Here is a 25432-nt window from a genome sequence, read left to right as displayed (position 1 = left end):
TTCCTTCTTCAAAGAGATGGCACACCCATATCGTCTCCCTCACCCACTATGACAGGGAGGAAAAGGCAGTCGACCCTTCATATCACTAAAATCTGTATCCACACATATAACCATGGCTTGAAAATATATATTTTTTAATCCAGAAGGCAAACCTTGATTTTGCCATTTTATATAAGGCCACCTTTTTTCTCCATCCTCTCTGAGGATGCCTGCCATAGATGTGGGTGAAACGTCAGAAGATAATGCTTCTGCCCATACAGCCTGGAAAACTCACAGCAATCCAGTGATTCCAGCCATGAAAGCCTTCGACAACACATAGTACGGTTTATTCCTTGGTGTCTGTTGAGGTTTGGTTCCAGGATTCCTCATGGATACCAAAATCTGTGGATGCTCAAGTCCCTTTATATACAACTAACTTATCTAGCAGGCATTGCTCAGGCAGGCATTTTCTTTGTGGGACTTTGTTTCCTTTGCCTGGAAAACTCATAGCAGCCCAAGAACTGTACTGACAAGCAATTGCACTCAGCTAATTCTCTGCTCTGTGTTAGTATTGACCCTGCTTTTCAGGTTGAGTTAGGCTATTAGCTGTAGGTGGAAGATTTGTGAGGGTTACCATTATTAGCCCCAAGCTTGTGGGAAGAATAGCGCATGGAAATACTGCTGGTGCACACAAATATATACCCTGATAGGGTGTAAGCAAGTATAGATAGATACACGAAATAGATATGGAAAGGATATTCAAAAAATATTTTAAAGAATGATTGGAAATTCTCCTGGCAAGGAGAATCCTGACCTGATGGGAATTGTGGCAGTTTGAAATTTTAATTCTGTACCAAAATTGTATATAGCATGTTTCTGCAGGAAACAGCATTTTCTGTTTCCAGCCAGAAATCCTTTTTTATAGCATGAAGAAAATGGTAAAAATGATCATTGATCCCTTCAAGGATGAAATCTGTGAAAATTGCATCTCTGTTATGAAAGTACCAAACCCTCAAATTAGCTCTGAGGTGAAGGGGCAGGGGGTTGCAATGGCCAGTTATTTAGTTTCACAACGTACATTCGCTGCCATGAGATTGCTGCTTCGATATGATACCTCAGATTTCAAACTGTCTTGGGCTCTTTCTGCACTGAGGTGTATTCATTTTGTTTTGATTGCTAGGAAAATGTACAGAATCATAGAACTGAAAGCAACACCAAAGGCCATCTAGTCCAACCCCCTGCCGTACAGGAAAACACAATTAAAGCACTACCAACAGATAGGCATCCAGCCTCTGCTTGAAAACCTCCAGAGAAGGAGACTCCATCACTCCATCCGTATCGAACAGCTCTTACTGTTTGGATATGCTACTTCAGATTCAAAAAAAGTTTCTAGTTGTGTGAATTAGGTCTATAAGAATATGAACTCTGCAAATTATTAGCTCTTTTACTCATAGATTGCTTATTAATTGTGGCTCTTGTCAGAATAAGATCTTATGTAGTCTTTGTGTGGATTGACATGGTGTGGCTCTACATTGTAGAATTAATGCAGTTTGATACCACTGGAACAGCTGTGGATGTTGTCATCATATCAAGAACATGGAACCCAATCCATCAGTACCTCTGTACTAATGTCCCATCAGTTTCCCATTCATTATCCCAACATATTTCACAGAATACAAAGAAGAGCCAAAGGAGGAGAAGGAGAAGGGGCAATAGAATCATGGGAGTTATAGTTTTACAAAGATGTTTGCCTTCTCTGCCGAAAAATGTTAGTGCCCCACCAAACTACAACTCCCATGATTCCATAGCATTGTGTTGTAGCTGTTGTGATAGAAAACCTATATGAGAAAACAGAATGGAAGCGAATTGAGGGGTCTTCTCATATCATTTCATAATGTTGTTGTTGTTTATTTGTTCAGTCGCTTCCGACTCTTTGTGACCTCATGGACCAGCCCATGCCAGAGTTCCCTGTCAGCCACGGCCACCCCAGCTCCTTTAAGGTCAAGCAATCACTTCAAGGATCAATCCATCCATCTTGCCCTTGGTCAGCCCCTCTTCCTATTTCCTTCCATTTCCCCCAGCTTTCCTGTCTTCTTATTATGTGGCCAAAAGATCTTCGGCTTTGCCTCTAATATCCTTCCCTCCAGTGAGCAGTCGGGCATTATTTCCTAGAGTATGGATTGGTTTGATCTTCTTGCCGTCCATTTTATAATGAAGCTTATTTAAGTTACTTTTTTGGATTATAGCTATGGCCTATAAAAATCCTTTGTGCAGGAAAAGTGTAGAAATGCTTTACTGAGTATAAAGAGTTATGTACCATACAGAAATTTAGGCTTAGTTTCTTGGTAATCCTTACAGCCATCCTTATTTTCTTTTTAATTTTACTTACAATGTCAGTGGAAATAAAGCTCAATGTTTCTTGGATCTGGACGTGAACAGGAACTCATTGTCAGGTTAGGACAATGTTTCCTTTGCAGGTGACCATCACTGAACAAACAGAACAGTACAAGCTTGGAAGTATACCTTATTTTATAACATATTTCCAATCTTATTAACTCTAACCCAGCATTAAAAGCTGTATATAATTCTCCTGTGAGATGTCCCCTCATTCTGACTTCTTTCAGCATTGAGTCCAGGGCCATAGAAGGTCATCTCAAGGAGAGGTGTTGCTGTAGCTGTTTGGGATGTAGAAGAAGGTGCCTTCTTCACTTGTATGCTGCTGTCTACTTACTTACATAACAGTCTGAGATAAAAGAACACTATCACCCTCAGGCAGGCTTTTAGAGGAAGGAGAAATCCAGGCCTGCCACCCCTAGGACTTTCATGTGCAAAAAAAAAGGAAGGGCTTTGACTCGGCAGTTGTATTGTTTTTGTGTGTTAAGTATGTGCATACATTCATACCTTCCTGTCAGTTTATCCACATCTATCCCCGTGTGACCTCATCTGTCCCCATGTGATATGCCATACACTTTACTCCTTGGATCTAAAATAATCACACACACACATATGTACACATCCCTCTCCAGCAACAAAGATAGCTGTAGTAACTCTGACTTGGAATTTTGTATAGTAAGTTTAATTTATGTAATGTATTGGCCAGAGGCCAGGATGTTCTAAAAGTACTCACCGACAAAAGAAGTAGTTCACAAATGAAACTAGACACATTTGAGACACAATGAAAAGAAAGGCAAGAACAGGAAATTGCATTCAGGCATTTGGAAGCCAAGCAGAAGGTCACAGAAAATCAGCAAGGGGTCTTCATCAGTTGTGAAGGAGCATTCATTGGCATCCCTTTTTAAAACTTTTATAGCAAAAGGAAGGACTGGTCATGTTGTTGGGCAGAGTCAGTCAACTACTTCATGTGACAGATGGAGGACCAAGAAGGTAGAAGACAGTTTATCCTGTCCCCGCAAGCTAATTTGTCAATCTTGAGTACAATAGAAAATGCCAAGTAAGATTTAATTCTCAGTCCAGTGTGGAACTGATAGTGTGGCTATGGAGCCCGGTGGCACAGCGGGTTCAACTGCTGAGCTGCTGAACCTGCTGACTGAAAGGTCGGCAGTTCACATCCAAGGAGTGGGGTGAGCTCCTGCTGTTAGCCCCAGCTTCTGCCAACCTAGCAGTTTGAAAACATTCAAATGTGAGTAGATCAATAGGTACTGCTCCAGCAAGAAGATAACAGCACTCCATGCAGTCATGCCAGCCACATGACTGGAGGTGTCTATGGACAATGCTGGCTCTTCGGCTTAGAAATGGAGATGAGCACCAAACCCCAGAGTGAGACACCATTAGACTTAATGTCAAGGGGAAACCTTTCCCTTTCCCTATATAAAATGGCAAAATCAAGGGTTGTCTTTTGAATTTTTTTTCAAAGTCTTTCAAGCCAAGGACGATGGAATCCATGGATGCATAATCCATGAATACAACTTCCCAGAAGAGGGAATCCACAGACTGGGAGCAGCTGCAAAAAAGGCTCTACCACGTGTCTTCACCAAATACAACTGGGCTCGCAGTGGGACGAAGAAAGTGCCATCTCTGAGGATCTTGAAATCTGCGCAGTCTCATACTCACATCAGATATGTGGGAAGTTAACAGCACTCTATGCAGTCATGCCAGCCACATGATGTTGGAGGTGTCGACCAACAACGCCGGCTTTTCAGCTTAGAAATGGAAATGAGCACTAACCCCCAGAGTCGGACACAACTAAACTAAATGTCAGGGGAAATCCTTTACCTACCAGTTGTGGAACAGGAGTGATAGGGATGGTAGTCTTTGCTTCAGAAAGCAAAGTCCTACATCATCACTGCCCACATTATGTCAGCTCGATGTAAGTCATTGAAAGAGCTCAATTTGATGGAAGTCAAACGATCGGCAATGTTTATTAGATCAGTCGGATAAATAACTTTACCAAAGACAGATGCTACTCATTTAAGGACCAGGCTGGTGTGGATTGGTGATGTCATCACTCCTTGCAGGTAGCTAGTTAGTCAGGTTTAAACAGATGACATTGGTTTTTTTTTGAAGTTTTACCATTCACTCCTGCTAAGCCAGTGGTTCTCAACCTGGGGTCCCCAGATATTTTTGGCCTTCAACTCCCAGAAATCCTAACAGCTGGTAAACTGGCTGGGATTTCCGGGAGTTGTAGGCCAAAAACATCTGGGGACCCCAGGTTGAGAACCACTGCGCAAAGCCCAGGAAATGCAACTGGTGTTTTTGAGGATACCTTACTAGATGGGAAAACCTTGGCTCTTCGGGTGTTTTGTACTTCAACTCTCAGAAATCCCAACATGTTTGCCCGCTCTTAGGAATTACAGGAGTTGAAGTCCAAAACAACTGGAGGGTTTGCCCATGCCTGTGTTGGAAGAAAGGGGACAGTGCTTCCACTTAATGCTTCCTTCACCCTCTTTACATAATACTGATATTTTAGATGCAATGATGTGATGTCCTTGAGTTGAGTCATTTTGTGCTCCCCTCTCAAACGGGATGATGCTCTGATACAGGAAAACGTACACAACATGTACTATATAGAAGCAGATATTAGGAAGGGAAGAATTAGGGTTTAGGGTTGCCAGAGTGAAAAATGGAGAGGGTTCTTGTACCTTTAAATAGTTGCATAACAGAGAGAATTTCATCAAATACTGCTTGTTACCTGGTTGCATGACAAACAACACTGCTGAAATTCCCTCTTTCTCACATCCATTAAAGAGAGTGTAGGAGTCTCCTTGAGTTTTCTCTCCAGCAACCCTAGACAGGCCTAACGTTTCTAATAATGTCTGTTTTAAAAACGAGGGGTGGCGGAGGTCTTGACCATGGCTATCTAAATTCCTTGGTGGCTGAGCAGCATGGTTTTCCTAAATCCGAACTCCAAAAGGTGTCATGTTCACTGATGGCTCTAGAGATGAACAATACTGAACTGTTTTATAAAACCAAGTGAGGTGAAACTCTTTGTTGCATCTGAGTGTGTTACAGTTTAAAACCATGAAAGAGAGCCAAGGACTCATTGCTCTTTAGAGACAGAGGCTGCCTGCAACCATGTGAACAGCCCAAATATTTTTAAATACTTCTCAGAGGTTGTTCGGGAGTGTGTACATGGTTTTTGCATTGTATATACACAGTGGTACATTGCCTGCATTTTTCCCATCACGAATTCACGGGAGGCTAATCCTCTGCATAAATTCCAGGATGTATGATGGAAGTCCTTTCCTTGAAGGGGAACAGAGGAGACCCAGGAAAGTGAGAAACAAGCCTCGCTGCCCTTGTTAATGTTCATATAACCAAACAGGTGGGAGAAGAGAGGGATGTTCTGTGATGGGAATGGTAGTCAAGCCCCTTTTTGCTTTAACATCTTTTCACTTTCCATGGAAAGATGTGTAGTTCTCTATAGGCGGGAGTTTTGCTGGTTCATATCCACATGGAAGACAAGAAGAACATTATCACACATGCATGTGGTTTCTCTGGCTGGAGGGCAAATGAAAGGATTATATGATGCAAAGTTTAAGTGCCAGATCTAACCCCTGTTTAATGCTCCATTCAGCTGGATTTTTTTTTATTATGTCAGAAACATACTGCAAGTTGCTTCTGGTGTGAAAGATTGGCCGTCTACAAAGACATTACTCAGGGGACGCCCAAATGTATTACCATCCTGTGAGAGGCTTTTCTTATGTCCCCGCATGGGAAGCTGGGGCTGACAGACGGGAGCTCGCCCCGTCTCACGGATTTGGACAGCCAGCCTTCAGGTCAGCAGTTCAGCCAGCACGAGGGTTTAACCCATTGCACCACTATGGCTCCTATTCAGTTTAGCACATAGTCAAAAAATGAGAACTGCTATTAGGAAGAACTTCCTTACTGTAAAAGCTGTTCAGCAGTGGAACTCTCTGCCTTGGAGTGTAGTCAAAGCTCCTTCCATGGAATCTTTTAAACAGAGGCTGGATGGTTATCTGTCAGGGATACTTTGTGCTTTTCCTGCACGGCAGGGGGTTGGACTAGATGGGCCACGCGGTCTCTTCCAACTCTGTTATTCTAAGATTCTATCTTTTTAAGGCAACAGAAGGAGCAGATGCTAGTGTCACAAGGAAAGCCATGTGGCCTGAATCCGAACGTTATTGTCTCAGGTTAGCTAATGGAAAATTTTTATGAATCTTTTAAAAAATAATAATTAGAACATCCACTCAGGTGTACTTGTTCCATGCTGTAAGATTAGCTTTTTATATAATACACCCATATTTATATTCCACTTTATCTCCACGGAGGGATTCAGAGCAGATTACAACACACATATAAGGCAAACATCCATTGCCTTTTGCATAATGAACAACGATATACAATACACAGGTAAGGTAAAGGCCTTCCCCTTTTTCATCTCTGGTGTCTGGAGGTAGTGCTCAACTCCGGCCATGGGAGGGTGTTCTTGTTCCATTTTCCATGCTGAGGAGCCTGCTGTCCATAGACATCTCCAATCTTTTTGCCGGCATGTCTGCATGGGGCGCCCTTTTACCTTCTCCCCAAGACGATACCTATTGATCTACTCGCATTGCATGCTTTCAAACTGCTAGGTTGGCAGAAGCTAGGAATGACAGTCGGGAACTCACCCCGACTTGCGACTTCAAACTGCTAACTCTCCGGTCAGCAATTTTTCCTGCAGCTAGCGGTTTTAACCACTGTTCTACCGCACCCCTAATTTTTTTTCTTGTAGACTTTCTGTACCTCCAGTAGCTGTGGGTGCATCTGTGATTTAGAATGAATGCAATTTGATGCTGTCATGACTTGCAAAGGCACTGTGCTGTGTGTGTTGACTGGAAAATCAAGTGCATGAAGTCAATTGACTGTGCCTGCAAAGACCTGGGGATTGATTTGATACTGTTTCTGTTCTGCTGCTGCAGAACCAGTTTGGACAAGTTTTTTTAGTTCTTACTGAGTACTGCTAGTGAAGAGAGCAGTGTACTCAGAGAGGCCTTGCTATTTTGAGGTTTGTTTGCTGCTGAGAAAAGAGGGTGAACAACCAGGTCTGTATTCTTCTCTGAAGCAGATTTGTGGTCTGAGAAAGGACTGTTTATGACTGGATTTTTGTAAGTGGACAGAGGGACCATTGTATATACAGCAGAGTCTCACTTATCCAACATAAACGGGCCGGCAGAATGTTGGATAAGCGAATATGTTGGATAATAAGGAGAGATTAAGGAAAAGCCTATTAAAACATCAAATTAGGTTATGATTTTACAAATTAAGCAACAAAACATGTTATATAACAAATTTGACGGAAAAAGTTGTTCAATACGCAGTAATGCTATGTAGTAATTACTGTATTTACGAATTTAGCACCAAAATATCACGATGTATTGAAAACATTGACTACAAAAATGCGTTGAATAATCCAGAACGTTGGATAAGTGAGATTCTACTGAACTACTTTCTTTTCTTTCTTTTTTTGATCTCTTGGAATCAATAAAGTTCCCGTATTTTTGTTCTGCAAACCTTAGTGCCATGCTATTGTTCTGTGGGTGACTCTGGATCGCGGGCACACGTAAGAGCTTCCATTTATCATCATCAATCTGTAATGGATGCCACTTTAACTGCCACAGCTCCATGCTATGGAATCAAGAAAGCTGTAGTTTTGCAAGGTCTTTAGCTTCCTCTGCCAAAGAGTGCTGGTGCCTTACCAAATTACAACTCCTATGATTCCATAACATGGAGCTATAGTGGTTGCAGTTGTGTGGGGCTGCATTTGTTCTATTCTGCAGATATATCCTGTATGAGGCCAAACCCCAAGGTGCAGATTCTCCCTTTTACATTTAATGCTGTTGCACGTGTTGAATTTCTGCCACTTATGCAGCAAAGAGGCTTGCCAGGGAGGTGGCAACGTATTAGCAAGTGCATATATTAGCCATAGGAAGGTGTGGGTGTTGGTGGTGGCATTGCTTCAAAGTGGGTTGTAGCGATGCCCTTTTGGTCTCCGTAGTGAATAGCCAGCATGGGCCAGCATTGGTGTCCCTTTTTCGTTCTGGTTTCCTTGGTGATGTGCAGGGCACTGTTGCTAAGCAACAGTTTTATAGTAACACACATACACTCACACTCAGGACGAGAAAAGGCATTCGCCGTGCTTTTGTCCATGGCTGTCTGTGTTCGTCTGTGATGCTCAGGTGCACAAGAGGGGGGCTTGGTTTGGCCAGACAGGCTAAAAGGCTGGACTCAAGATTCAAACGCAGGAGAAGGGCTTGCCCAGAGAAGAAAGCTGTGGGACTTACCTTCTCGCCTCAGCATGCAGGGAGACATTGGCCCCGGGGGGCAAACGGGTGGTTTGAAGCACCACAGACAGCGCTCCTTGCTCTTCCCACAGCCACATGGGGACGGACGTTTTAACTGCTGCTCCTGGGGAGTATGAAGAACAGAGCTGCAGTTGTTTCAGTGGTCACAGAGATTTGAAAAGGGCCATCTTGTTTGTTTCATTTTAACATGTCCTTACCTTGCTTTTGGCCTGAATTTGAGACCCTTAGGATGATTAGCAAATCTATTTTGACCGTCCCAGAGAGACGAATCATAAACACAAGAGGACTCAAACGACAAGACTGTCAATTGTTTTGATACTGGCAATATGTCACTGAGAGTGTTATTATGAGCATTTGTGAGGAAGAGTACACGGCTGGCACAAAATTATTTCGAAATGGATTAACACCCTCATCCCACTCTGTGAGTTCATGGCTGCAAAAGGCACTATAATCCATATGCGCCAGGCCATGGTAATTAATTTCAAGGGTCATGTGATCCCTGTTACTCAGATTTGGGCTCATGCTAGGAAAGAGTTTTGTAAAGATTTTGTGAGTTCATTGCAGCAACATCACACTAGGCCACCTTGCTTTAAATTCATCTTTTCAATCTGACACGGAGGCTTATTCTTTCCATGGCTAATGTTTGTGCTTGTTTCATAACCACTTCCCTTGTGCTACAGCTTTGCCGATTGCCATATTGACTTACATGAATAGAGTACTTCTGGGCATATACCAAATGTGTCCTTCTGCCGTTACACACTCTTCTGAAACAATTACCAATATAAGATTTCAGGTCAGAATGTTTCAGTTCTAGGTATGCTTTTTTTCATGTCATAAGCGACTTGAGAACATACTGCAAGTTGCTTCTGGTATAAGAAAATTGGCAGTCTACAGAGAAGTTTCCCAAGGGACTCCCGGATGTGTTAGCTGGGAGGCTTCTCTCATGTCTCCGCAAGCTAAAGCTGACAGATAAAAGCTCACCCCGTCTCGCGAATTCAATCTGGCAACCTTTAGGTCAGCATTTCAGCCAGCACAAGGGTTTAACCCATTGCACCACCTTGGCAATGTTATTTCAGAAATGAGACCCATGCTAGAAGGGGGTAGATAGAAGTTAACATCCATCACAGTTGGGCATTTGGCTGCCACTCAGTCAAACTGGTCATTTGTTGAACATCCTTCCAAGTGATGGTGAGAACAATATCGTGATTTTGTTTTCCTAAGTTTTTTAATAAGTTGTGAATGTGTAGCAAAATATTCATCCACACTGTGAATAGATGTGACTGGATTGTCAAGTGATGGTATGTTACTAGAGAGGGAGCAAACCTGATCCAAGATGCGCATCTAGAAATTGAATTCTTTGAATACTACTACTACTACTACTACTACTACTACTACTAATAATAATAATAATAATAATAACTTTATTTTTATACCCCGCCTCCATCTCCCTGCAGGGATTTGGGGCGGCCAACATGGGGTCAAGCCCAGATAATCACAATAAAACAGGATAAAATACATACATCAACATACATCATCAATGAGAAATGTAAACAGAATAAAACACAATTTTAAACAATGCAGTGATTAAATAAAAACTACCATATAAAAGCAAAAAGGCAATTCAAATTAAGAGAGAACTGGGCAAAAGTGCGAGGGGTGTAGAATTATAAGCCTGATAAGGTAGATAATAAAGTGTTGCAGTGTTAAATGGGAGATTCAGAGGTAGGATAAATGATAGAATTATTACCAACTGAAGGAGCAGAGAAAAATATGTCAGGCACGGTGATTATCAATGAGGGGAGGACTGTCATTATAAGTCATTATACTTGATCATTAGATATCAAGCCGGATATCTAAGGCTGAAATTGACATGCTTCCCTTGATATTTGACATTTGACGAGTAGCCTTTCTTGCATTACAATATCTACTCATAATCCCCAACCTGTGGGTCCTCAGTTGTTTTGGCCTTCAACTCCCAGAAATCCTAACAGCTGTTAGCTGGCTGGGATTTCGGGGAATTGTAGGCCAAAACACCTGGGGATCCACAGGTTGAGAACCACTGATATGAGGGATTGCATATAATAATTAGGTAATAGGTTAATATCAGATCATTAACCTGCAGTGTGATTATTTATCACTCACGTTTTTGATTTTGTGATAAAGTTTCACATATAAATGCAAGTTAAGCTTCTGATTTTTTAAAAAAACCATACCCTAACTGTACAAGTGACCAAATTGGATCAGTTGAAGAATCATAGTCGTGATGGATATTCATCTCATCCACCTACTCCCATCCGTTCTTTTCCCAGATGACCTAGCTGTTTGCCCATAGCTACCTGGCTTCTCAGGAACTCAGTCATGGTAATGGCCTGGTAATGGCGGAACCCTCCGAGGTGCATTCAATACCAGCTGTACATATTGTTCTTATATGAAGTAGGCAGCAGCTTGTCACTGCCAAGGAAATTAACACAGATGGATGTGAGACTCAACAGTAGGAGGATTGCTGCTGAATATTGCATCGTAGTGGAGTGGAACCAGGCCTTGGAAACCAAACTGCAGGAGTTTTATTAGGGTGGTGCCTTGGTATCCACTGTGGTTTGGTTCCAGGATGGTCAAGCTCCATTATATACTATCCTGTAGTAAAATGGTGTCCCTTATATAAAATGGTAAAATTAAGGTTTGCTTTTGGGATTTTTACTTTGAATATTTTCAAGCTGCTAATGGTTGAAGATGTGCATGCAGAATCTGTGGAGACAGAGAGCTAACTGTACTGCCAAGAATGATATCACTCCATCAGGCTGCCCTCTTTCCCATATTGAAATCTTCAGAGTCGCTGGGGCACAGGGAAAGACAATGGGCCCCTTTCACATTGCACTATTATAGCACTGTAATCCTGTTTTAACTGTCATGACAATATCTTATGGGATCCTGGGAATGGCAGTTCAGGAAAGAGCCTTGAGAATTCCCAGCCAGAGAACTTCATTAACTACAAATACTGTTTTTTTGTGTAAATATCCACCATGAGAATGTCAAGAAATAAAAATGTATGTGAATACGTATATAAATTGGTATTGCCTATATTTTCACCAGAACAATATGTAAGAACATATATTTGAATTTACCATATGTACTTGGGCATATGTCTACCATATGGCTTTTGGGACCAAAATAACAGTTTATTATGTGATGTGTGAATAAATCAAGGGTCATTCCACGAAGAAGAAACCACCCCATGGGCCAGATGGCCCTGACCACTGCCATTTTCCTGCTCAGTCATTCATAAAGACCTTTCGCCACTCTTTTTAGAGAAGGGAAACATTCCTTTTTGGGTAAAAGTTAAGGTACAGTATTAACTCTATTGGAAAAGGAACCATCTCCTTCTTTGAGTCAAGTGGCAAAAGGCAAGAGTCTAGTCCAGGGTTCCCCAAACTAAGGCCCGGGGGCCGGATGCGGCCCTCCAAGGTAATTTACCTGGCCCCCGCCCTCATTTATAATATAATATTTTTATATCAGTTTTAATAATATATTGTATATACATATAATATTGATAATAATATTATCATTTTATACAATACAATACTAACAATAATATCATATAATAATATTAATTATATGTTATATGTTACATATAATATTACAGTATAGTGGTATAGTTCAATATAGTATAATGCTAATATTGTGCTATGCTAATAATATAATATATTGTATGTACATACAGCTGCTCTGAGTTCCCTTTGGGGTGAGAAGGGTGGGATATAAATGTAGTAAATAAATGTAGTAAATGAATAAATAAATAATTTTGGACTTAGGCTCGCCCAAAGTCTGAAATGACTTGAAGACACACAACAACAACAACAATCCTAATTAACCTGACTATCTCATTGGTCAGAAGCAGGCCCACACTTCCTATTGAAATCCTGATAGGTTTATGTTGGTTAAAATTATTTTCATTTTTAAATATTGTATTGTTCTTTCATTGTTATTGTTGTTGTTTTGCGCTACAAATAAGATATGTGCAGTGTGCATAGGAATTTGTTCGGTTTTTTTCCTCAAATGATAATTCGGCCCCTTAACAGTCTGAAGGATTGTGGACCGGCCCTCTGCTTTAAAAGTTTGAGGACCCCTGGTCTAGTCCATCCTAAAAGAAGCACTGACCTCCTTTATTATCTCAGTAGATCTTTGAGGGAAAACACCAAAGAGCTGCTGTGGCTGCAGTTTTCCCACCCAAGCATTCAAAAAGGCCAAAAGTGGCACCACAACTGAGACCAAACAGGGGTCAGTGCTTCTTTTGGGTTCTCTCTGGACAGACAAAGCTCTTGCTTTCAGCATTTTACTCAGAGAAGGGGAGATCTTCTTTCTTGATAAGAGTTACATTGAGCGTAATCTCTCCAGGTTCTTTTGGTTAAGACATTTGCTTACGTTCTACATGTGTTACCTTTGCTATTCACCCATGTATCCATTGTCCCTACATTTTCCCTGTCCATAGTCCCTGCTGTGCAAAAGCGCCAGGATCGGCAACTTGAAACTCACAACAAAAGTTTTGAGCTTCCCAGTATCTCTGGGTTTCTCTCAATGAAACTTCAACCTGGGAGCTGATGCTGAAGAGGCTGAAATATTCTGGTTCCGTCCTCTAGCAACCTTCCCAGAGTGTCATCAAGAACACCTGCTTCTAGTTTTACTTCCTGCATCCCTGGCTACCCAAATGTTGCCTTTAACTGGCTCTTTATGCCCTGACTGATGCATCTTGTTGCTGTGCCATTTTTTATCCCACGGGAGCCTTGAAGCTTCCTGTATTCCTGCGTGTACCCATTTGCAGCTGCCTTCCTAGATCTTTTTCTTGCCTCCAAAGTAGCACAAAGACGCTACTGTCAGATGTGGGAAAGCTGAAGGGTGAAGAAGCAGAGCAGCTGAGAGCATGTGAAGATGGAGTAAGGGGAAACTGCATCCTTGCCTTTCTTCTCTGTGTTTGTATCTCCTCTTCCACCCATCCCGTTGCCTCAGCTGTGCCCTCCACAATAAGTCTTTTGTCCCTGAACTTCCTGCTTCCTCACAAAACTTGGAGCAAAGATCTGGCAGGATGTCCAGCCTTGTAACCTGGGAGGAGGAGAGAGGACATGCTTTGAGTCTCATCAAATGGGAGATCCAAGGCCTCAAAGTGAGCCAGCAAATTAACATCTGAAATTAACATTTTAGCTTGAAACCTACTATAAGGCTGTGAACAACAGGTAATTCACTGTTTGCTCATGTTCATCTGTCAACCTAAAATGTGGACATTACCATACTGACACACTGAAATAGTCATTGATTTCATTTTGCATTTTAGGCATGTATTTATTATTTAATATTATTTAGTATTAATTGGGTTTCTTTTCTTTTCTTTTCTTTTCTTTTCTTTTCTTTTCTTTTCTTTTCTTAGAAGCTGTTGCAAACAGCCAAGAATGGACTCTCAGCCGCACCATTCCCGAACTACGACTTGTAAGTGACTGCTGCTCTTTATTCATTTTTTAAATTGGAAATCCAATTACTTTTACAAACTGTATTTCTGCTCAAGGCAGGGGACCTGTCCTGTAATGTTTTTGTAAATTAATACATATGTTGATTGTACTGGGCAAAAGTAGTGTATGGTCACAGTGTTGGTTTTGCATTCAGTTAATTCACACTTGTTAGCTTATTTTAAGAACACAACATAATGTAAAAATTGATACAAGTTAAATCAGTACAATGCCATTAATATTAGATGTGCATATTTTGAATGGGAGGGGAAAGAGCATAGGGGTTTTTTTATAAAAAAAATCTGGATTTTAATGTGAACATAGTAAAGGTAGAGATTTCCCCTTGACATTAAGTCTAATTAAGTCCAACTCTGAGTGGTGGTGCTCTTCTCCGTTTCTAAGCCAAAGAACCGGCATTGTCCATCGATGTCTCCTAGGTCATGTGGCTGGCATGACTGCATGGAACACCGTCACCTTCCCACTGGAGCAGTACCTATTGATCTACTTATATTTGCATGTTTTTGAACTGCTAGATTGGCAGAAGCTGGGGCTAACAGCAGGAGCTCACCCCGCTCCCTGGATTTGAACCGCTGACCTTTCAGTCAGCAAGTTCAGCAGCTCAGCAGTTTAACCTTGTGGGTAGCCATGCTGGCTAGGGTATTATGAGAACTATAGTCCAAAAATAAAACCTTTCCCAGCAATACATACTTGAAAATGATGCAGTTCAAAAATAGTGATTTGCCCTTCCTTACTCATGAGCCTTTTTTTATGAGGAAGTGCCCCACTCTTCTGATTCTGGCCCTAAACATGGTGATGGGAAGTGAGATCAAAGATCTTTTTTTTAAAATAATAATAATATGTTCTTACTATAATTTTTTCAGCAATATAAGTATTATCGTACAATTTGTAGAGTCAGCCATTTTCCAATCCATGACTTATGTCACATACACACCAATTAAAATCAACTCCCTTTGACCTCCCTCTCTAAAAACTGTAATCATAAAATTGAAAGTTAAATTAATAACAACAACAACAAAAATAGGAAGACTTTATTTATAGCCTGCCCTCTCTCCCCAAAGGGACTCCACGCGGAATTACCACCTTAAAGACATACAATGAAAATGTTATTGTCTTCCTGCTAAGTTTTTATCTTGGACAGGAAGTAGATAAGGAACTTGAGACTCAAGGAAGCTTCTCAAAAACTGCTATGCAAAGTGCCATCCTGCGCTGACTTGTGTTCTTTGACTTCCACAGGGCATCCTTGGGACCATCAAGAGTGGGAAGTCTGCACTTGTGCATCGCTATCTGACTGGTTCCTACTTGGGCCTCGAACCTACCGAGGGTGAGGACCCTCTCTCCTTGTCCCCAAATGTGTGCTCTTTCTTCTGGGTCCAACGCTTTTTATCTCTCCATTCAAGAATCTTCCTTTGCTCACAAAGCTTAGGAATGGGAGACATTCAGAGGGGACCTTTCCATTTTTCTTTAGATATACAACAAAGAAAGCTGGCTTATATCTGATCTTACAGAATAGCATTGCTACCATTGAGCTGAAATAAACATTTCCGGATCTTCAGCCGATCTGGCCATTGTGCCACTGCCTTCTGCTCCCAAGTCCCTGACCGTACAGTCAAAACGGTAGCTGCCATGCTAAAGAGGCCCATTTCTGAATCATGGCTTCAGTCCCAATCAGTGAGCTAAGCTCTTGAACAGCCCGCTCACCCCAATATTTAATACTTCAATTGGACCTTTGTCACCACAAGACGGCTTTTTTGGTGCCCGCTCCCCATATCCATTGGTTGCCTTCTGCCTCTTTTGCCAGGTTTCAGCTGCCTTTTTTGCTGGGCTAATTTGTCCCTCGGATTATTCCACTCAAAAGGGCAGCTTAGTTTGGTGGTTCAGTTGTTCCCTACTGCAACTTTGTCCTCCTCTGTTTTTCAGGGGGGCAGTTTAAGAAGGAAGTGGTGGTGGATGGACAGAGCCATCTCTTGCTGATTCGAGAGGAAGCAGGGCCTCCTGATGCCAAGGTAATGCTCTTCCACTGCCTAGGAATCTGTGGCAAAATAGTAGCCATGAACATGAGAGCAAGTGGCCCAAGTACTTGCCTGCAGCCCCCTGAATGCTACTCACAAGGGAAAGAAGGGAGGGAGGGAGGAGCTACCATGGAATAACTTCCATGTCAGACTACACAGAGAAGCCATTGAAATACAGAAGCATGTGGACAATTTCAACAGAGAGGAGGAAACAATGAAAATGAACAAAATCTGGCTACCAGCATTAAAAAATTCTAAAATCAGGGCAGTAAATAGAGAACAACACTCCGAAAATAGGGGAATTCCAGACAGGAAACAATCAGGGACAGCTAACACCTCCAAACAAAGGATTCCCCCAGGCAGGAATCAACCAGGCCTTGAATCTGTAAGCCATTAAATGCTAATTAAGGTGATTAATTACAACATTCACACTTGCCTCCAACAGACAAGAAGACTGGATCTTCCACATATATAGAAACCTCCCTTGCTTAGTTTCCAATATGCCTCACAACCTCTGAGGACGCCTGCCATAGATGTGGGCGAAACGTAAGGAGAGAATGCTTCTGGAACATGGCCACACAGCCCCGTAAAGTCACAGCAATCCAAGGAAGGAGCTAATTTGTAAAGCTGTTCATGTCTAGTTCTCACATGAGACTGTGATCCAGCACACTTTCACTATGCCAGAACAACCACTCACCTTATGGAGAATCCGGCATTCTCTTACCATCTCCTCACCATATCTATACTGCAAGTCTCTTCTGGTGTGAGAGAATCGGTCATCTACAAAAATGTTGCCTCTAGTTTCACAGTGAAACTAGAGGCACTCCAAGTGGCCAGCTTCTGGTCAAAGGAATCTAGTATAATGTCAAGTTCATTTGTGTTTTTAAATACATTATACCTGTACCCACAGTTCACTTCTGACATGATAAATAACCATGTCTATGTGGATGCCTCATAATAGTTACTTTGACTCTTTTCTCTCAAAAATCAAAAAACGCAGGATGACACAAACATCTCTACATTTCTTGATTGTCATTAGAACTGTATATAGCTGTGAAGGGGAGACTCATACATATGATCCTCCATGCTGTAAGCTTAAGTTTTGGATTTGTGTCAGAACTGGTTTCCTGTTTGTTTGTGGTGCAGCTGTCCTTTTGCTCAGCTTGCTCGTCATCCAGCAGACATTTAGCATTTTATAGATTACAAAAGGTGAAAACTACAACCCATTTGAGGTTGTGTTGAAGCTATGAAAATACCACATTCTCGGCTTGCATTTAAAGAGAATGTACTCATCTGCCAGTCAAGCTAATCAGTGAGGATGAGGGTGGGAGGTTATGTCTGTCAGTCACTTGTCTTGAATGTTCATGTAAAACTTGGAGGATGTGGGCGTGTGTCTATTTTTACTTCCAAATGGAAGCACAGTTGAAGGGAGCAAATGCATCTTCACCTTATTAGCCATCTCCTTATCCCTGTTCCTTGCCTGGTGGCACAGGAATTCTTATTCTTGTGGGCAATGGAATGGAAAGAAAGATCAGGTCATCTCACATACTCACACTTTTTATTCTGAAATTGGGATAGTGACCCATTGTTTCCACATGCCTTGTGGATTAAACAAATATAGCTGCCCCTGCCAAGCTTAGTTTGACTCTAAGCAGAGCTACAAAGAATTAACTGTAGGGAACTTGAAGTGAAAGCATTGTATGGCTCGATGTTCTTCAATGACTTTTAGTATAGTTGAACAGCTGGAATTGGCTTGCAAAGCTGGAGTTGCGTGTTTATGAGGTCAACTTGGAACAGTATCATCCCTCACCTTGGTGTGCCATCCTGAACTTATACCTACTGGTTTGAAGAATAGCTGTTGTTGATTTGCTGTCTGCTTCTTCCTTTCCAACCTCTGTTGCAGTTTGCAAACTGGGCAGATGCCGTTATCTTTGTCTTCAGTCTGGAGAACGAGGCCAGTTTTCAAGAACTGACTCAGTACTATGGGCTTGTCACGAACTACCGTGCTGTCTCAGACATGGCTCTTGCACTTGTGGGCACTCAAGGTGAGTAGAGGAAGGGGCCTTTGCTGAAACCAAGCAGGAGTCTGTTGAGTAAGATTGGGGAAAGGTGGGCAAACCCTTCAACCAAAAGCATCAAATACCTTTTGATTTTCGCCTTTAGTTGTCTTCAGTGCTTTATATTCTTTCTCGTACTAATAATTGGTGGTGATAATGGTTTTTATATTGTTTCAGTTCCTACCAATATATTAGGCATATTCTGGGGTTCTAAACTCTATTAGTGATGATGAGTATGGATCCAAGATGTTACTTGGGATTAATGCAGAATATCTCTGTGGGGCTGGGAGACAAGGGAACTCAGGACACTGGGCAGCATCCACATGGAAGGTTGCAAAGCTTTCTTTTAGCTACATTGTTGGAAAATTAATATGACTTTAAGGAAAGAATCTTCCACATATCCTGAATCACTTTCATTAGTCATTTGGGCAGAGGATTCTTGAGTATTCTATTGCATATCCCATTTGCTCCTTGCATAATTCAATTTGTATTTTTGAGATGTTTGTGAAAGAGATTGAGAGAGAAGTAGCTGGTAACCAGGAGCATCTAAACCAGGACCCCCAGAATGACTGAACGTCTCCCTTACAGAGTTTGTGAATTACTTTGAAAATAAATATATTTGTACATTTCAATTGCATACTGATTTCATCTAATCCCGCTTTTGCTAAATCAGAACTGCACATGACGTAGAGACCGTTCCCCATTTTGACCACTGGAGGGCCTGTATCTTTGGTTTCTCACTCCCCCCCCCCCCCCCCCCAAAAAAAAATTCAAACAAGCCATTAGAGACAGCATAAGTTTTGGAAGAGTGCAATACAACCACAGGATACATATCTGTGTGCATTCTTGATTATTATGTAGAGATAAAACCCTCACTTAAAACTGGGGGATTCCCCTGATATTCGGACTATCTGTGGACTCTAGTGGTTTTATTTTTAATCGTGTCAGAAGCAACTTGAGAACAGACTGCAAGTTACTTCTTGGTGTGAGAGAACTGGTGCATGGGACGCCCAGATTTGTTGCTGGGAGGCTTCTCTCATGTCTCTGCAAGCTAGAGCTGACAGACGGGAACTCACCCCATTTCATGGATTTGAACCAGCAACCTTCAGGTCAGCAAACCAACCTTCAGGTCAGCAGTTCAGCCAGGACAAGGCTGAACCGTGGCTCTTTGACTCTTAGTGGTGACCCAACACTCTGTTAGCAGGTGCTAGACACTGGAGCAGAAGTGACATCCTTTATGCTGGATTTCATCCAAGGCTCGGGGAAGCCACAGGGCTTATCCAGGTTGCACGGAAGCCAAGTTAAATGCAGACAGGTTTGCTAATTACCAGGTTACCTGTCTGGCAGGGTCAAGGTACTGATGCAAATGCTTGGAGGAGAATAAAGAGGCCAGCTGAGGTCAGGAACCAAGCAATCAGACAGAAGTAAGAGGAGCAGCAAAGACTGAAACCTAGCTTAGAATCAGATTACATTGTTCAAGTATTCATACTTTTGATGGAAAAGGAAACATCCTAAATTTGCAGGAATTGAAGCCATGTTTTAAAATAAACTAAGACCAGTTTCTGAATTTGTGATTCTCTGTGCCATGCCAACTAAACTTATTAAAAAGGGTTACAGCATGAAAACTAGAGAACATATACAGGAAATCCTCCTTTTGTGTTAATTAACTGAATGCAACATAGAAAGAATGCAGCTAGAGCAGAATAATAATAGTTGCACCCTAATCCTTTCTATATTTACAAAAAAAAAAATATGTTGATTTCAGTGGATTTTTGTCCAGTTGAGAAGTGAAAGGACATATTTTTCCTTCTTTTTTTGTCCTGCTCAGACAAAATCAGCGCTAACAACCCACGTGTGATTGAAGATTCCCGAGCACGGGCTCTGTGCACTGAAATGCGCCGATGTCTCTACTATGAGACATGTGCTACTTATGGGCTCAATGTTGATCGTGTTTTTAGTGAAGGTGAGTTCTTTCCTAAGGCATGTTTTTCAGGTGGGGAAGTGGGTGGGCCCTGGATTTCATGCCAGCAAAAGTGATCAGGAAATCAAGAAAAACATATTTCTAAACATATTTGTGGTAAATAGACACAGCATGTAGTACGTAAACTCTGTATGAGGTAAGGCAAGTGAAATATCTATTGCACTTCAGTGGTGTAAAACATTATGTGTGATTGGCATATAGGCATACAAGTATTTTTGTATGTACAAGGAGGAATGTGTAGCCTTCCAGATTTTCATGGCCTGCAAATTCCATCATGCCATGTTGGCTTGTTTCAAGTCAGCAGTACAGTATCTGGAAGTCCACACTCTCTCACACATAGTGCCAATTTTATATGACCTTCTGCCTCTACAGTGTATTCTATTGGTTTGCATTTTTGTAAGAATTGTTGGTATGTACTTGTGATTTTGATCTTAGAACATCTGATTTTTGCATTCTGTTTTACACATCGTCTTTAAATTATTTTAACTAGCATTGTTAAACAGAATGGTTTTAACTGGTGCATTAATAGTTGTTTTGCTTTACTTTCTTGTAACCTGTTATAAGCCACCATGAATCCTGTGCTGGGGAAAATATAAATAAAGTAAATGTGCAAACAAGCTGTTCTGGATATGAGAAAAGGCAGCAAACGTTTGGGAAGCAGATGAGCAGTGAGAATGTCTGTGCAGCCAAAGCCACTGGCTGTGTCCCAGTCTGTTCAGGATTGGGAGAGCTGGCTCTTGAATTGCCCGCCTGTGGCTGGAAGGGAAGGGTGGCCTTGGCACAGCCCCTGATGTTCTCAGAGATGAGCTTCTGCAGATCAGTTGGTGAGGCAAGCAGTTTGTGATTTCCGTGTGAAAAGCTGTTGGTTCATGGTCTTGTTTCTGTTGACACTAGAATGGCTGCACCAGAGGTAGAGCACTGAATGTCAAAACATAGGTTTTGCATACAGTTCTCTGGCTGTAATGGAAATTAATTTATGTCCAGAGTATTTAAGATCACGCAAGCCTGGAATAGATTAACTGCTTTAAGGAGCCTCAGATTGCTTCATGTATCTGTTTGGATTAGAGCCCTGCTACTCAAAGTGCTGGTTCCTGGACCTGTGCCAGTCCTTGATCCAGTTGTTGCCAGTTCATGGAAAGTTTCCAGGAAAGAAATAAGCAATTACAGCCAGATGGGGAAAGATTTAGTGTTGGGACCCTGGCATACTGGAAAACAAATAATTGCCAATCCCCCGCATCAGATACCCTTAGAAACACTGGTTTAGAGAAAACAAAGGCTTAAGCTTTTCTCTTCAGTTTACTATGGCCCCTTCGACACAGCTGAATAAAATCCCACATTATCTGCTTTGAACTGGAATATATGGCAGTGTGGACTCAGATAATCCAGTTCAAAAATAAAGGATTTTCTGCCTTGATATTCTGGGTTATAGGGCTGTGCTAAAGGGTTCTGGGTTGTTGGAGTCATTGCATGATCATTTTCTATAGGGGAATACAAGGCAATCAAGTGGAGTGACAGCATGAGTGGAATGAATCCTATGAACTTTTCCCCACCTGTTTGGCTCTATCCCAATTGCATAGCAGAGTCCATGAACATCAGTCCCACCCACATGAACATGTTATACCCATATCTCTTGCAATATGGAATTACTCCATATAGAACAGTGGTTCTCAATCTGTGGGTCCCCAGAAGTTTTGACCTACAACTCCCAAAAATCCCAGCCAGTTTACCATCTGTTAGGATTTCTGGGAATTGAAGGCCAAAACATCTGGGGACCCACAGGTTGAGAGCTACTGACGTAGAGCAATGCTTCCACTTCTGATAGCTCAAAGAGGTTTGTTCAGGTTCTGACTTGGTTCTTGTGGAAGAGATGAGTGGGATGGGATGTACACAGCATCCCGTGTGTGTAGCTTGGATAGTTGTAACTGTGTCACCTCGTGGGGTTTGTTAAAGATACAATCAAACTCTAGTGTTTCTTTGTAGGGCAAGGTAGGGAATTTGACCCCCATGACTTATTTTGTGACATTTTTTCCTTTGGTTACTCTAGTTTCCCAGAAAATTGTGAATATGAAGAAACAACAGCAACTCCTGGCATCTTGCAAATCTCTGCCCAGCACTCCCAGCCATTCAGCTGTCTCTACACCGGTGCGTCAATCTCTCATCCTGAATTACAGCTCCTCTGCATCTGCCCATTCTGATCCAGTTGCAAAAACTGAGGGAAAAGCTTCTTTATGCTTTGGGGTTGCAACTCACCCAAGGACTTTGATAAAACCCAGTAAACAGTTTAATTATAAGGCATTCTACACCCTCCCCCAAAATTTAATGCTGCCTTTGCAGCAGCCTTACTTCACGCAGTTGGAAAAGGGAACTTTTGGACCAGCCAGTTGAAAAGGAGGGTGCCTTAATATATTCCCTTACCAGGACTAGCTTGCCTGTTTGTCCAAGTACCTGAAGTGTATGCTTGGTTCAGCAATAAAAAAGGCCAGTAGGAGAGGCAGGTTCTAGCAGGCTGGGTTGCAAACCTTGCCAGAGCACTCAACACCAACCTCTTTACATGGAAAGCAAGATTTTCCATGATTTTAATGTGTAAGTGATTAGGTTTGATCTTATGTTTATGTGTTTTAAATTGTTCTTTGTCTGCCCATACCTGCCTTAATTAAGCCTTAGGGAGACGCGAGTAAGAAATAAATGTTGTTGTTCTTGTTATTTATTTATCTATGTAATTTGTTTACACTTGTGTTGTTTGCATTCAGACACTCAATATACCCATCCAATGCTGCCAGCTGTTCTCCATAAGCAGTTTTACCACCTCATCCAATGCCAACCCTGTCTCTTTTTTTGGGCAAGGGGTGGCATAATTCTCCTTGGATTCTTTTCTAGGCAAGTAACGGTGGTCACACGAGCGACTACTCCTCATCTCTGCCTTCCACACCAAACATCAGCCACCGGGAGCTGCGTGGGGAGGCCTCAGCTATTATCGGTACACCAAGCTCTCTGCACCGTGGGACCAAGCGGCGAACCAGCCTTTTTGCTGTGAGTGCCATGGGACTTTGGACAGAATGGAGGGCAGTCTAAGGGGTGGGTGGAGGCAGGCATCTGGACAAAAGATATCAAAGGGAAAGGGAACAATGCAAAGCTGCTATGAAGATGTTTGTTACAACTGTCGAGAATAGGGTACCATCGCATTGTAGTGATTCCACTTCTGCACTTTATGGGGACTGATACTGTATACAGCCGCTATGCTCGTAGCTTGCTGGATTTTATAGTATTTTTAAATTAATTGTGGTTTTATTGCTGTTTTAAGTATAATTGGGACATTTTTATTGTTATTAATTTATACTTTTCTGTATTTTGTTGTATTTGTATATTGTTGTACCATTGAGTGCTTTCCATGAGCTGCCCCAAGTCTTTTTGGGGAGATGGTGGCAGGATACAAATAAAGCTTTATCATTATTAATTATTATTAATGTATAAGAGGCAGTGCTGCTTTGAGTTCTCACTTACTTTCTCTCAGTTGTTTTCTCTCATGGCCTCCAGGTACATTCCTCTCATGGGTTTGGGTACAAAGCTCAGTGACACAGCATATGCAAATAGCCTTGGTGGCATGTATTATTGAAATATTTTTATCCCATTTTTATCATGAAATCTCAGGATAGCAATGAAAGATTAAAAAACAGTTCAAACCATTTCAAATTAAAGTCTGTAAATAATTCAAACCAGATAAAAACACAATAATTCAGATGAATGAAAAGAGTTTAGGAAGGCTGAAAGTGTTAAAACCATGTATGTGCTAATAAATAATTTGGGCCTCAAAGGTGTCAATTGAAAGACACGTCTTGATCTGGTGCTGAAAGGAAACCAATGTTGGCATCAATCAGGGATTCATTCTGAGACCTCTCCAAAAACCAGGCACCACAGCTGAGAAGGCTCTCTTTCTTGTCTTCAAAGTCTTGCCCCCACTGACAGGACACAGAGGGGCTACACACATGATAAATTGTACTTAAATATTACCATCTTTCTGTCTTTTCTGTAGAATCGCAGAGGGAGCGATACTGAGAAGCGAAGCTTGGACAGCAGAGGTGAAAGCACTGGAAGTGGCCGAGCCATACCCATCAAACAGGTAAGTCCTCAAGTGGGATGTGGTGACTATGAATTGGTCCTCTAAAATTAACGTGTAGGGTTTTGTGTGTGCCTACACTCATCCCTGCATGCAAATGTGCATGCATGCCTCAAGTTAGCTGTTCACTTATAATAGTCTTACGAATTTTATTAAGTTTTGTGGGGCAAGGAATACTCAGAAGTTGTTTTGCCAGTTCCAGAGTTTACAACACCTGATATTTGGGGGCAGTCTGCCATCCAAATACTAATCAGGCCTGACCCTGACCCAGGATAATTTGCACCTTCAGACTCTTCTAGTGCCAAAGGCCAGCCAAGGTGAAGCCGAAGAACTCAGATGCACTTTCCTGGCAGTAAAAGTAGAATAACAACAACATAAATAGGTTGCTCTTTCATGGCATTTAAAATCAGCTTCCTGAGGCTGCTTCTTTACTCTGCCTAACAGTAGGGCTATGTATGATTTGCAGCTAAAGCACCTTAAAACCCTTGCTACCTCTCTGTCTCTCTCATTAGAGTTTTTTGCTGAAACGAAGTGGCAACTCTTTAAACAAGGAGTGGAAGAAAAAATATGTGACTCTGTCCAGCAACGGGCTTCTCTTCTACCACCCCAGCATTAATGTAAGTCCACCATCAGTAGACCAGCATGTGACTGATATGTCTAAGTCAGTGATTCCCAAAGTGGGTGCTACTGCCCCCTGGTGGGCGCTATAACAATCTAGGGGGCGGTGATGGCACCTATTAGGACATGGGGGTGGGGCCAGAGGAGGGGCGGGGTCTCTTCCCAAGTGCCGGAGACAGGCTGAGCACCCGAGGCACCTGTTAGGACACACAAGAGGCGGAGCTAGAGGAGTGGGCGTGGCTTCTTCCCAAGAGCCGAGACAGGGTTGAGAATCTATACCTTTCCTGAGGCGCTTGTTGGGACACAGAGGGCGGAGCTAGGGAAGGGGGCAGGGACTCCTTTCAAGAGCCCGAGACAGAGCTGAGCCTCTCCTGAGAGGCCTTTTAGGACTAAAGGGTG

General features: G+C 42.0%; 1 protein-coding gene across 4 annotated transcripts in view; it reads left to right on the top strand.

Moving 5' to 3' along the window:
- Positions 1-25432, top strand: part of agap2 (ArfGAP with GTPase domain, ankyrin repeat and PH domain 2) — a 150380-nt gene that overhangs the window by 101386 nt on the left and 23562 nt on the right. For 3 of the 4 annotated variants that reach the window (XM_062966419.1, XM_008103516.3, XM_008103515.3), the window contains exons 2-10: positions 14158-14216; positions 15488-15575; positions 16172-16257; positions 18167-18308; positions 20149-20283; positions 22346-22443; positions 23179-23331; positions 24332-24418; positions 24928-25032. In XM_062966419.1, coding sequence (XP_062822489.1) covers positions 14158-14216; positions 15488-15575; positions 16172-16257; positions 18167-18308; positions 20149-20283; positions 22346-22443; positions 23179-23331; positions 24332-24418; positions 24928-25032 — 953 coding nt within the window. The remainder of the gene's footprint in view (positions 1-14157; positions 14217-15487; positions 15576-16171; positions 16258-18166; positions 18309-20148; positions 20284-22345; positions 22444-23178; positions 23332-24331; positions 24419-24927; positions 25033-25432) is intronic. The other variant, XM_062966418.1, reaches the window with a different exon arrangement.

The sequence above is a fragment of the Anolis carolinensis genome, unplaced genomic scaffold (genome assembly GCF_035594765.1).
Source record: "Anolis carolinensis isolate JA03-04 unplaced genomic scaffold, rAnoCar3.1.pri scaffold_20, whole genome shotgun sequence".
Classification (NCBI taxonomy): Eukaryota; Metazoa; Chordata; class Lepidosauria; order Squamata; family Dactyloidae; genus Anolis; species Anolis carolinensis.
Note: the sequence above shows the minus strand (reverse complement) of the source record. Positions and strands in the feature narration are given on the sequence as shown.